Source organism: Brachyhypopomus gauderio, unplaced genomic scaffold (assembly GCF_052324685.1).
Source record: "Brachyhypopomus gauderio isolate BG-103 unplaced genomic scaffold, BGAUD_0.2 sc46, whole genome shotgun sequence".
Classification (NCBI taxonomy): Eukaryota; Metazoa; Chordata; class Actinopteri; order Gymnotiformes; family Hypopomidae; genus Brachyhypopomus; species Brachyhypopomus gauderio.
In genome coordinates, this window is record NW_027506872.1 from 392501 (window position 1) to 405000 (window position 12500).

A 12500-nucleotide genomic window follows, 5' to 3' on the forward strand; every position below is an offset into this window, starting at 1 on the left:
GTGGAGTTCTCTTCATGTGATGGAGTTGTGGCTGTTCGTCTTGTGTCTGTGTAGGTAGAGTTCTTTTCATGTGATGGAGTCGTGGCTGTTCGTCTTGTGTCTGTGTAGGTGGAGTTCTTTTCATGTGATGGAGTCGTGACTGAGTTGTGTCTGTGTAGGTGGAGTTCTCTTCATGTGATGGAGTCGTGGCAATTCGTCTTGTGTCTGTGTAGGTAGAGTTCTCTTCATGTGATGGAGTCGTGGCTGTTCGTCTTGTGTCTGTGTAGGTAGAGTTCTCCTCATGTGATGGAGTCGTGGCTGTTCGTCTTATGTCTGTGTAGGTAGAGTTCTTTTCATGTGATGGAGTCGTGGCTGTTTGAGTTGTGTCTGTGTAGGTGGAGTTCTCTTCATGTGATGGAGTCGTGGCTGTTCGTCTTGTGTCTGTGTAGGTGGAGTTCTCTTCATGTGATGGAGTTGTGGCTGTTTGTCTTGTGTCTGTATAGGTAGAGTTCTCTTCATGTGATGGAGTCGTGGCTGTTCGTCTTGTGTCTGTGTAGGTGGAGTTCTCTTCATGTGATGGAGTTGTGGCTGTTCGTCTTGTGTCTGTGTAGGTAGAGTTCTCTTCATGTGATGGAGTCGTGGCTGTTTGAGTTGTGTCTGTGTAGGTGGAGTTACCCTCATGTTTTGGAGCTGTGGCTGTTTGAGTTGTGTCTGTGTAGGTGGAGTTCTCTTCATGTGATGGAATCGTGGCTGTTTGAGTTGTGTCTGTGTAGGTGGAGTTCTCTTCATGTGATGGAATCGTGGCTGTTTGAGTTGTGTCTGTGTAGGTGGAGTTCTCTTCATGTGATGGAGTCGTGGCTGTTTGAGTTGTGTCTGTGTAGGTGGAGTTCTCTTCATGTGATGGAGTCATGGCTATTTGAGTTGTGTCTGTGTAGGTGGAGTTCTCTTCATGTGATGGAGTCGTGGCTGTTTGAGTTGTGTCTGTGTAGGTGGAGTTACCCTCATGTTTTGGAGCTGTGGCTGTTTGAGTTGTGTCTGTGTAGGTGGAGTTCTCTTCATATGATGGAATCGTGGCTGTTTGAGTTGTGTCTGTGTAGGTGGAGTTCTCTTCATGTGATGGAGTCGTGGCTGTTTGAGTTGTGTCTGTGTAGGTGGAGTTCTCTTCATGTGATGGAGTCATGGCTATTTGAGTTGTGTCTGTGTAGGTGGAGTTCTCTTCATATGATGGAATCGTGGCTGTTTGAGTTGTGTCTGTGTAGGTGGAGTTCTCTTCATGTGATGGAGTCATGGCTATTTGAGTTGTGTCTGTGTAGGTGGAGTTCTCTTCATGTGATGGAATCGTGGCTGTTTGAGTTGTGTCTGTGTAGGTGGAGTTCTCTTCATGTGATGGAGTCATGGCTATTTGAGTTGTGTCTGTGTAGGTGGAGTTATCTTCATGTGATGGAATCGTGGCTGTTTGAGTTGTGTCTGTGTAGGTGGAGTTCTCTTCATGTGATGGAATCGTGGCTGTTTGAGTTGTGTCTGTGTAGGTGGAGTTCTCTTCATGTGATGGAATCGTGGCTGTTTGAGTTGAGTTGAATTCTCGTCATGTTCCACTTGTTGCTTTTGTCCATCCTTCCTTTTTTCTTTCCAATTTTGGAATCTTCATTTTTAGTACCTCTGAGCTCTTTACTCTTTTATGAACCTCTTTCATGGTTTTATGAAAGTTTTATGCAACTGAGTAACAGCTGGTCTTCGGCTCACAGCGCCAGGACACTGAACCTAGGTGGGCAATTTACCTGCTGGTGCTTGACAGTAAATTTGATTTTATTGTGATTTTTGTCTGCCTAGTCAGTTTTGTATCAATGAAGTATCAATATTATAACACATGTGCATTGTATATGTGCATGTAAATGTGCATTTATGACTATGGTTGACTCTCAGTAGATTTCTGATTTATTTTGTCTGGGTTCTAGTGGGTCACTATGGTCTCTCAAACACTATGGTTCTTTCAGCATTCAAAACATGCCTAAACATGAAGTCCGTGTCTTGAGAACACACCACCCAACCACACACACCACCCAACCACACACACACATACACACACACACACCCGCACGCACACACACACACATCCTAATGAAAATGAATTAGCTCACATGAGTATTTTTTTTATTCTGTGCAAAGGCTGCAGATTTATGGTCACCAAGAAAAAAAATGTTGCAAATACACAAATTCATCAAAATTACATCAAAGCAAATTCATCAAAATTACATCATGCCCGCTACATTTCGGAAATGCACTGCAAATTCAGAAATGCTAACAGGAGGGGTTAGGGTTAGTGAGTAGGGACAGGAGGGGTTAAGGTTAGTGAGTAGGGACAGGAGGGGTTAGGGTTAGTGAGTAGAGACAGTAGGGGTAAGGGTTAGTGAGTAGGGACAGGAGGGGTTAGGGTTAGTGAGTAGGGATAGGATGGGTTAGGGTTAGTGAGTAGGGACAGGAGGGATTAGGGTTAGAGAGTAGGGACAGTAGGAGTAAGGGTTAAGTGAGTAGGGACAGGAGGGGTTAGGGTTAGTGAGTAGGGACAGGAGGGGTTAGGGTTAGTGAGTAGGGACAGGAGGGATTAGGGTTAGAGAGTAGGGAAAGGAGGTGTTAGGGTTAGTGAATAGGGACAGGAGGGGTTAGGGTTAGTGAGTAGGGACAAGAGGGGTTAGGGTTAGTGAGTAGGGAAAGGAGGTGTTAGGGTTAGTGAATAGGGACAGGAGGGGTTAGGGTTAGTGAGTAGGGACACAAGGGGTTAGGGTTAGTGAGTAGGGAAAGGAGGTGTTAGGGTTAGTGAATAGGGACAGGAGGTGTTAGGGTTAGTGAATAGGGACAGGAGGGGTTAGGGTTAGTGAGTAGGGACACAAGGGGTTAGGGTTAGTGAGTAGGGAAAGGAGGTGTTAGGGTTAGTGAATAGGGACAGGAGGGGTTAGGGTTAGAGAGTAGGGAAAGGAGGTGTTAGGGTTAGTGAATAGGGACAGGAGGGGTTAGGGTTAGTGAGTAGGGACAGGAGGGGTTAGGGTTAGTGAATAGGGACAGGAGGGGTTAGAGTTAGTAATTAGATTGTTTTTATAGAGCCCCTGTTGAATGTTTCCTGAGATAAATATCTCTGTATGGGTGATGCATGCCCTGTCTTTACCCTAACCCCTAACCCTAACCCTAGGTTAAGCGCAGTCAGCACTATGACTGATGGGGACTACGATTACCTGATCAAACTCCTGGCTCTGGGTGACTCAGGAGTGGGCAAGACCACCTTCCTGTACCGCTACACAGACAACAGGTTCAACCCCAAATTCATCACCACTGTGGGGATTGACTTCAGGGAAAAGAGAGTGGTAAGTGTGTGTGTGCGTGCGTGTGTGTGTGTGTGTGTGTGTGTGTGTGTGTGTGTGTGTGTGTGTGTGTGTGTCTTTAGATACCCAAGGATCAAGTTGAGGGTGGAGTGATGGTGGTATTTACAAGTAATTCATACTCTTGTCATGATTTTAACCTTTATCCTGTGTGTGTGTTTCAGGTGTACACCACGAACAGCCCAAATGGGAGTAGAGGGAAAACATTCAGAGTTCATCTGCAGCTGTGGGACACCGCGGGACAGGAGAGGTACATTACATGACGATATTCCCACACCTGCATGGCTGGGTGTGTATTTTACTGAAGACCACTGTTTGTCATATTTCCTGTAATAAAACGTTCTCAGCAGTAGAATGAAGAAGTTCACCACACATCTGATTCTGATGAAGTTCACCCCACATCTGATTCTGATGACGTTCACCACACATCTGATTTTGATGAAGTTCACCCCACATCTGATTCTGATGACGTTCACCACACATCTGATTTTGATGAAGTTCACCCCACATCTGATTCTGATGAAGTTCACCCCACATCTGATTCTGATGAAGTTCACCCCACATCTGATTCTGATGAAGTTCACCCCACATCTGATTCTGATGAAGTTCACCACACATCTGATTCTGATGAAGTTCACCCCACATCTGATTCTGATGAAGTTCACCACACATCTGATTCTGATGAAGTTCACCCCACTTAGTTTAGCATGGACTTCCAAAGCTATCACCAGCTCATATTAGCCAGCTTAACCAAGCCTGTGCTCTGTATTATATGGTGTGTTAAATGGAGCATCCAGTGTTGCTGGCTAACAGTGCTGTGATTGGTTAGTAGTGCTGGGTAACCGGGCTGTGATTGGTTAGTGGTGCTGGGTAACCGGCTGTGATTGGTTAGTGGTGCTGGCTAACCGGACTGTGATTGGTTAGTGGTGCTGGCGTGTTTCATGCTGAAGACCAGAAAGAACAGACCGTTCAAACCTGACTGATGTCACCGTCATTGTTGTCATGGCACCAGGTTCCGGAGCCTGACGACGGCGTTCTTCCGTGACGCGATGGGTTTCCTGCTCATGTTCGACCTCACCAGCCAGCAGAGTTTCCTCAATGTGCGGAACTGGATGAGTGAGTCCCATTTATTTATATTTCACTTGGGTTTTGTTTTGTTCTCAGAAATTTTGGATCTGCTTTCATTTTTGTAAATTGATAATATGTGTGAGAACTCTGAGAACTCTAGAACAACATTTCACAACATACTGGAATCTTGTGTACAGCTACAGCTGGATCATCAGTGCAGTCATTATACAAACACTGTAGTTACATTTATATCCTGTTTATCCAGGCGTATTTGTATAATCTGAAGGTTGTGTTGGGGCAAATCCAAACAGGAGTGGTTAGTCCTGCAGGTCTTCTGCTGTTGTGCAGAGAAGAGAGAATGAGCTTGTTCATTAAAGCAATGGTTGGCATGCCTAATTATGTCTGTCTCGTCTGATTGGTTAGCCTGTTTAATTGTGACTGTCTGATTGGTGGACCTGTTTATTATTATTGTTATTATTATTATTATTAATAATAATAATAATAATAATAATAATAATAATATAATACATACATACATACATGCAACTCAAAGTACTTTACAGAATAAATAAAAAAGAAACATTAAAAGAAAGCAAAGATAAGAAGACAAAAATCCATCCATCCATCCATTATCTGAACCGCTTAGTCCCGCTAGTCGGGGTCACGGGGGGGCTGGAGCCAATCCCAACATCTCCGGGCGAAGGCAGGGTACACCATGGGCAGGTCGCCAGTCCACCGCATGGCCAACACACACGCACTCACACCTACGGGCAATGTAGCATGATCAATCAACCTAACACGCATGTCTTTGGACTGTGGGAGGAAACCGGAGTACCCGGAGGAAACCCACACAGACACAGGGAGAACATGCAAACTCCACACAGAACAGCCCAGACCGAGAATCGAACCCAGACCGCCTTGCTGTGAGGCGACAGTGCTAACCACCACACCACCGTGCCGCCCAAGAAGACAAAAATAAAATATTAAATTAATTAAAGATAAAAAGAAATTAAAGGTTAAAGAAATTAAACATAAAAAGGAAACAAACACAATAAAATAATGAAATAAAGTGACAAATTATAAAATAATACACAACATAATGTAATAAAGATTACAATAAAGATTGAGAGTTTCTTAACTAAAAGCAGATCTAAACAGGAAAGTTTTGAGACTGTTCTTGAAACTATTCAGGGATGAAATGCCTCTGAGCTCTTCAGGAAGAGAGTTCCAGAGCTTTGGGCCATAGTGGCTAAAAGCACCCTCGCCAATCTTTAATCGGCTTTTAGGAATCACCAGTAGATTACTGTTTGAAGACCTGAGAGACCTGACTGGAACATATCTAACCATCTCATTATCTAATTGTGACTGATTGTTGAATTGTTCTGGCTGGTGTGCTCAGGTCAGCTCCAGGCAAACGCTTACTGTGAAAACCCCGACATTGTGCTGGTGGGCAACAAGGCAGACCTGGCAGACCAGCGTGAGGTGCAGGAGAGACAGGCCAAGGAGCTGGCAGACAAATACGGGTGACACACACACACACACACACACGAACACACACACACACACACACACACACACACACACACACACACACACACACGAACACACACACACACACACACGAACACACACACACACACACACACACACACACACACACACACACATACCCACACACACATACCCACACACACACACACACACACACACACACACACACACACACTAGACAGACTCCACTTCCTTTATGTGTAATAATGACCAACCCCTCCCTTTTAACTTCTGGATCAATGACAGGCCCCTCCCCTTTGACCTTTGAAATTATAGAAGACTCCTCCCCTTTGACCTGTGTAATAATGGAAGACTCCTCCCCTTTACCATGGGTAATAATGGAAGACTCCTCCCCTTTACCAAGGGTAATGATAGAAATCTCATGTAATGAGGGGTCTGTCTTCATAATGGTAGCACTGTGCTGTTTGGTCCTTTAAAAACCATAAGTGAAATTTTATAATGGCTGACTTTTGGAGTTGTTCTCATTTGGACTTTTTGGAGTTTTTCCCTGAACGTGTTTTTAACCTAAAAGCAGATCTAAACAGGAATGTTTAACCCTTGCAGAACAGAGGACCACAGAGATGAAGCCTGATCCTGGCACAGAACGAAGGGTATCATGTTGATGCTGGTGACCTCACAGGAAAGATCTTGATCTGATTGTGCAGACCTGCTTCTCTCCTAAATGTCCTTCTTCTCTCGGAGACGCTGCGTCCAGGAACAGTGACGTGTCTGACGGTTCTTCATCCCAGCATGTTCTTACTCCTGCCTGATTCTGCTCCCCTTCCAGAATCCCCTACTTCGAGACGAGTGCGGCCACAGGGGTGCAGGTGGACAGGGCGGTAGTCACACTGCTGGACCTGGTGATGAAGAGGATGGAGCAGTGCGTGGACAAGCCTGCCCCCGACACCCAGACCTCCACCAGCATCACCCAGCTCAGCACCGCCCCCACCAGCCAGAAGAAATGCGGCTGCTAGACAAACCCCGCCCCTAATCTTCCCCCCACCCACACACTTACTGCTCCCTCCTGTAGACAGATGCCGAATTGCAGTTCAACCTGGTCCATGCTGGTGTTGTGGATAGTGCCTCTCCAGTGACAGACCTGAAACGTCTCCATCTGTAGCGTCTCCACTGCACTTGGGAGTGTTGTGATCTCACTCCTGGTTAATAGGCCTTCAGTACTGACCTTCAGTGCTCATCTAACAAACATCTTAAATTTATGTGTTTCACCTTTTTTGAATGTTTTTGGTCTGTTTGGATCCTTGTACATGGAGGGATGTTACACATTTGTTTGATTTTGCAGGTTTTTAGGTGTCTCTCTCTCTCTCTCTCACACACACACACACACACACACACACACACACACACACACACACACACACACACACACACACACACACACACACACACACACAGTGTGAACAGTTTTTTACACACAGGAATGAGGCCAGAACTGCTCAGCCAGTGGGGGTCCCCCAGAGTTTTAGAACTAGCCTCTGTGTGTTAAGAGCAGCTGTACCTGCTCCTCAGTGTTAGCGAGCATTAGCATTAGCAGTGTTAGGCTCGGTTCTAAACCATGTCATATTTCTCGGGTTATTGGATAAAGTATCAGCATTAAAAGAATAGTGAACTCAAAAGAGCTTTGCAATGTTAGCAAAAATTTAGCGTTTAGCAAAGCGTTCTGCATTTAGCAAAATATTGGATGTATTTTGTCTAGTCCAGGATGAGGATTAATCTGTGTGCATGAGATTAGCATGGGAGCGTAATGAAGAGGATTCTCCACCAGTGCTGTTTCTCTGAGTTCTTACCTCACACACTTGTCTTTGTGTCTGTGAAATGTGTTTGACTTACAGTGGAGTTTAAACTCTCTCGCACCTGCTGGCATTAGGGTGCTGGTCCTAGTTCAGATCAGAACTAAAACATCAGAATAAATAGATCAGAACTAAAACATCTCCATCTGTCTAATGTGTGTGTGCCAGTGGCAGGTGGATCTATTTACCAACTACATCAACTCTGCCAACTCCACTAAAACTACACAAACTACACCAATCATCTACACCAACTACAACTACACAAACCACATTTGCTGAGATAGAAATTCACTCATAAAAGGACTCAAGAAACATCAAGAGAACACAAGTCCAGATCCTCAGTTTTAGTTTACACAGATCAGTGTTCAACAGTACCAGAGTCGTCGTCATCAACACATACACAAGAAAGCCCTCCTGGGTTAGGATGGCCCTCCTGGGTTAGGACGGCTCTCCTGGGTTAGGACGGCCCTCCTGTGTTAGGACGGCTCTCCTGGGTTAGGACGGCTCTCCTGGGTTAGGACGGCCCTCCTGGGTGAGGCTCTCCTGGGTTAGGACGGCCCTCCTGGGTTAGGACGACTCTCCTGGGTTAGGACGGCCCTCCTGGGTTAGGATGGCCCTCCTGGGTTAGGATGGCCCTCCTGGGTTAGGATGGCCCTCCTGGGTTAGGACGGCCCTCCTGGGTGAGGCTCTCCTGGGTTAGGACGGCCCTCCTGGGTTAGGACGGCTCTCCTGGGTTAGGACGGCCCTCCTGGGTTAGGACGGCCCTCCTGGGTTAGGATGGCCCTCCTGGGTTAGGACGGCTCTCCTGGGTTAGGATGGCCCTCCTGGGTTAGGACGGCTCTCCTGGGTTAGGACGGCCCTCCTGGGTTAGGATGGCCCTCCTGGGTTAGGACGGCTCTCCTGGGTGAGGCTCTGCTTTATTCACTCTACCATGTCACTGCCATCATTTCACTTTTTGGCTTTATATTTTAAATGGTCAGTTTAATCTTGCTTAGTGGAATATCCAAAAAGTCACTGACTGGTGTCAGTGATTGTGTGTAATCTGAAAGGTTCCCATGTGCTGCTAGTTTCTCTGCACTGTTGCTTCACTTCAGTCTGTGATTCCCAAGTCTCCAGCTCTCAGTTTCCCTTGTCTTGTGACAAGGTGTCTGCAGGACACTTTTTTTAAGATAGGGCCGCTGGAACTGTCTCCATGTGCTTTGGAAGAGCCTGCTTGAGTTCTGGAACAGCCTCCACTGGTTCTGGAACAGTCTGCTCATGTTCTGACCATCACAGGTTCTGAACAGTATCAATGGATTCTGGAACAGCCTCCTTGGGTTCCGGAAGAGTCTCCACAGGTTCTTAAAAAGCCTCTATGTGTTCTAGAACACCTGCCACGGGTTCTGGAACAGCCTGTTCAAATTCTGGAACAGTTTCCACAGCCTCGCACACACTGGTAATCACAGAGAACTGGAGAGCACGATCTACTCAGCTGTGTTTCTGAGGCCACTCCATTACTGGTCTGGAGTAACACGAAGTCCTGGACAGTTTCACTGCTCATGTATAGCTCTTTGTTAACGTTAATGCGGGGTTAATACAGTCTGGGTTATTAACACAGTCTGGATTATTTTGTTAATCCAGAACTAACATAGTCTGGGATTAACACAGTCTGGGTTATTTAGTTTCTTGTGATAGTGCCAAGCATGTCATGTTGTGCCACATTGTTCTCCACTCACTGACAATCCAGAGTTGTGACTGAGATCCTGACATAACACTTCAGTAACTCCACTGACTCAATCTAGAGGAATCTAGCAGTAAAACACTTTATAGCCAGTGTACACTGAATGTTCTTCATGTAAACCTTTCTGCTGTTTCAAAATTGTGTTGTCACCAGGGAATTTTGCCTTCCAGTGTAACAAACCTTGGACCAAATGTCTGTCAGAATGAGATTAAACACGGCACCATCAGGAAAGAAAAAGACCAAAATGGTTTAAGAAAAAGAATCTCAGTTTCCATCTTTAAACTCTCCTTTGAAAGTTCACATAAATTCTCTCTTTGTGCCTGTAGAGCTCTGTTGACCAATGACACTCTGTCTTTTGTAACAGTTGTGACCTCTTAGATATTTTAATGCTTAAAAGATGTTTAACAAAATCAAATATAATGGGTATGAGTATGATGTGTGATGGTATACCAGGTTTCTATTATCTCGGGTTTTCCTTGAGAATGTTATGAGTGTTCTGTGAGTTCCTTCTGAATAAAGAAGAAAAGATGGTCATCATGGGGAAACGTGAGACACACAGTATGTGTGGCTGTATGTATCAATCGCTATGAGAGTGAATATATAAGTATGTATTTGTATATATATATATACATATATGAGTATTTATGAGGGTGTTCAGATGTTTGAATGTTTATTATTTATAGGCAGTTTCTCTAATGAAGGATCTCAGGGAGAGACAGAAGCCCACCATAGTCCATCTTGCTTGTTTGAATTAGTGTGTTTACTCCAAGCAGACCACAAAACAGATGAGAATGTCAAATTCCTCTAATGGTGTGTGTACATATGTACACTCACACATACACACACACACACATACCCACACACACTCACCCACACACACTCACACACACATACCCACACACACTCACACACACTCACGCTGCTATATGAAGGCTGTCCCTTCGTTACGCTGAAGTGGAGTCCAGCAGGGTTGAGGACCACGGCGTGGACGTTCTCTGAAGTGGAGTCCAGCAGGGTTGAGGACCACGGCGTGGACGTTCTCTCCATGTTCTCATGAGTGCTCCTCATACCTGCAGACCTGCTGCACGTGCGATCACTCTCCTGCCTGCCCGTGTCCCACAGGTGTGACATTCAGACCTGGTGACTGGGTGGACTCGTTGTCATGGTGACAGGACTGGTTTGAGATGGTGAATGTGCTCAGTGCAGGTCCCCATGACACACGTACATGTTCATGGGTGTCTGTGCCATTCACATGATGCTGGACTAGTAATGGGGCCGAATGTGTGAAACTACAGAAACCACACTCCCACTGGTACACCAACACCATCTATGTTCTTAGTTCAGACAGCAGAACTTTAAAAGAGCAATAATAATATTTTAAAGTAGATTCTATTTTATGAAAGACATTATATACTGACACCTAGTGGCCTGGAGGGACCTGACAGACCATATAACATAAACTGGTTCATAAGTTGACTAGAAGCATTTTGATTCATCTCATGTGAGTTGTACTTTACTGATAAAATGTAACAATAATGAATCACTTTCACAAATATTGTTTACTACTTCTAATAAGAGGGTTTTCCATCCACCGAGTTTTTGCGCATTTTGAAAATGCGCATGAAAAAAACTGGATGGAAAAAGACCAAAATTCGAAAAAAGCCCCAAATATTGCAAAAAGATTTTTACGCTAGGAGGAGGTGGAAAAGTTAGACTATCGCATCGCCAAAATTCGGAAAAACTGGATGGAAAAGGGTTTTTCGCATAAACGATGACGTATCATGCCTCAAGTCATGTGGTTCTGTACATGATCGCGATGTAAAAATGGCAAATGTATACAAAAACAGTTCTGGAGAGAGCAAAAATTGAATTTAACTTCTCCATGTATAGAAAAGAAAAAGAAAAAAATGTTTTAAAACCTCAACATGCAAAAATGCGTAACTGCCAGATGGACGTAAAACCACTATTGTTTGGCGTCCTCTCACGTGATCTAAAGTTTATTCGCGAATGGAAACGAGGCTTAATTCGCATTTTTTTCTGCCGAAACTTGGAAATTGCGCATTATTTTTTCGAAAGGTTTGGATGGAAACCCGGCTATTGATTAAAAAACTAAAGTGACTTCAACTCAAACTGCCACTTTAACATTCAGTTCTCAGCAGCAGTTTTAATTAGTCTAACCTGAAATAGAACGGTGTGACCAGCAGACCAGACCACACTTCCTGCTGTTAAACATTACATGACAGCATGTCCTTCGGTCTGGGAGATTGAGCCACGCCCACTGGACAGAACCTACTAATCTCCACATAGAGTTTATTGGTAAACACTGCCATCTAGTGCAGTGAGAGCTACATTACATATAGTCTCTTGATTGTAAATGGGTATTTATAAATGAGTCAATATGGGTCTGGGAGGTGACAGAGATTTGATGTTAAACATACACAGACCACAGCTTCAGAACATTGGGCCACTTGGCCGGGGGACCTTAACTTTACCTGTAGAACCACCCTGCGCACCACGGACTTGTGTTAACGGGCCGCCCAATGGAGGATGGGTTCCCTTTTGAGTCTTGGTCCTCCCGAGGTTTCTTCCTAATCTCCACCATCATAGGGAGTTTTTCCTTGCCACTGTCGCCTTTGGCTTGCTCATTAGGGATCTGGACCCATATGATTGTAAAGCTGCTTTGTGACTACATGTGTTGCGAAAAGCGCTATACAAATAAATTTGACTTTGACATTTAAGAGGAAAACGGACAACAGTCTGAGGATTAGATCGAGGACAGCGAGGGTTAGAGGGAGGACAGTGAAGGTTAGAGCGAGGACAGTGAGGGTTAGGACCAAGCACCACTCCATCCTGCTCTTTAGGTCACCTACTGTGCTTTTATTCACTTTGCTCAGAACCAGTAAAGAATGAAACAGGGGTTTCAGCTCCCTGAAAACCCAGTCTGAGGAATTACTTCACCAGAAAATACAGCAATGAAACATCTTTATTATATATGAAAGAAAG

The 12500-nt window shown here is 44.9% G+C and overlaps 2 protein-coding genes across 5 annotated transcripts in view; one reads left to right on the top strand and one right to left on the bottom strand.

Annotated features, from left to right (window-relative positions):
* rab27b (RAB27B, member RAS oncogene family) overlaps positions 1-10047 on the top strand; it is a 66864-nt gene extending 56817 nt beyond the window's left edge. For all 4 annotated transcript variants that reach the window (XM_076986363.1, XM_076986365.1, XM_076986367.1 and 1 more), the window contains 5 exons: positions 3164-3335; positions 3515-3600; positions 4363-4466; positions 5818-5941; positions 6757-10047. In XM_076986363.1, the coding sequence (XP_076842478.1) occupies positions 3164-3335; positions 3515-3600; positions 4363-4466; positions 5818-5941; positions 6757-6943 (673 nt within the window). In that variant the 3' untranslated portion in view covers positions 6944-10047. The remainder of the gene's footprint in view (positions 1-3163; positions 3336-3514; positions 3601-4362; positions 4467-5817; positions 5942-6756) is intronic.
* Positions 10048-12462: 2415 nt separating this feature from the next.
* LOC143487076 (uncharacterized) overlaps positions 12463-12500 on the bottom strand; it is a 62745-nt gene continuing 62707 nt past the window's right edge. The window contains exon 20 of the mRNA XM_076986389.1: positions 12463-12500. This exon is cut by the window's right edge and continues 1591 nt beyond it. The gene's annotated coding sequence lies outside the window, so the exon portion shown is untranslated.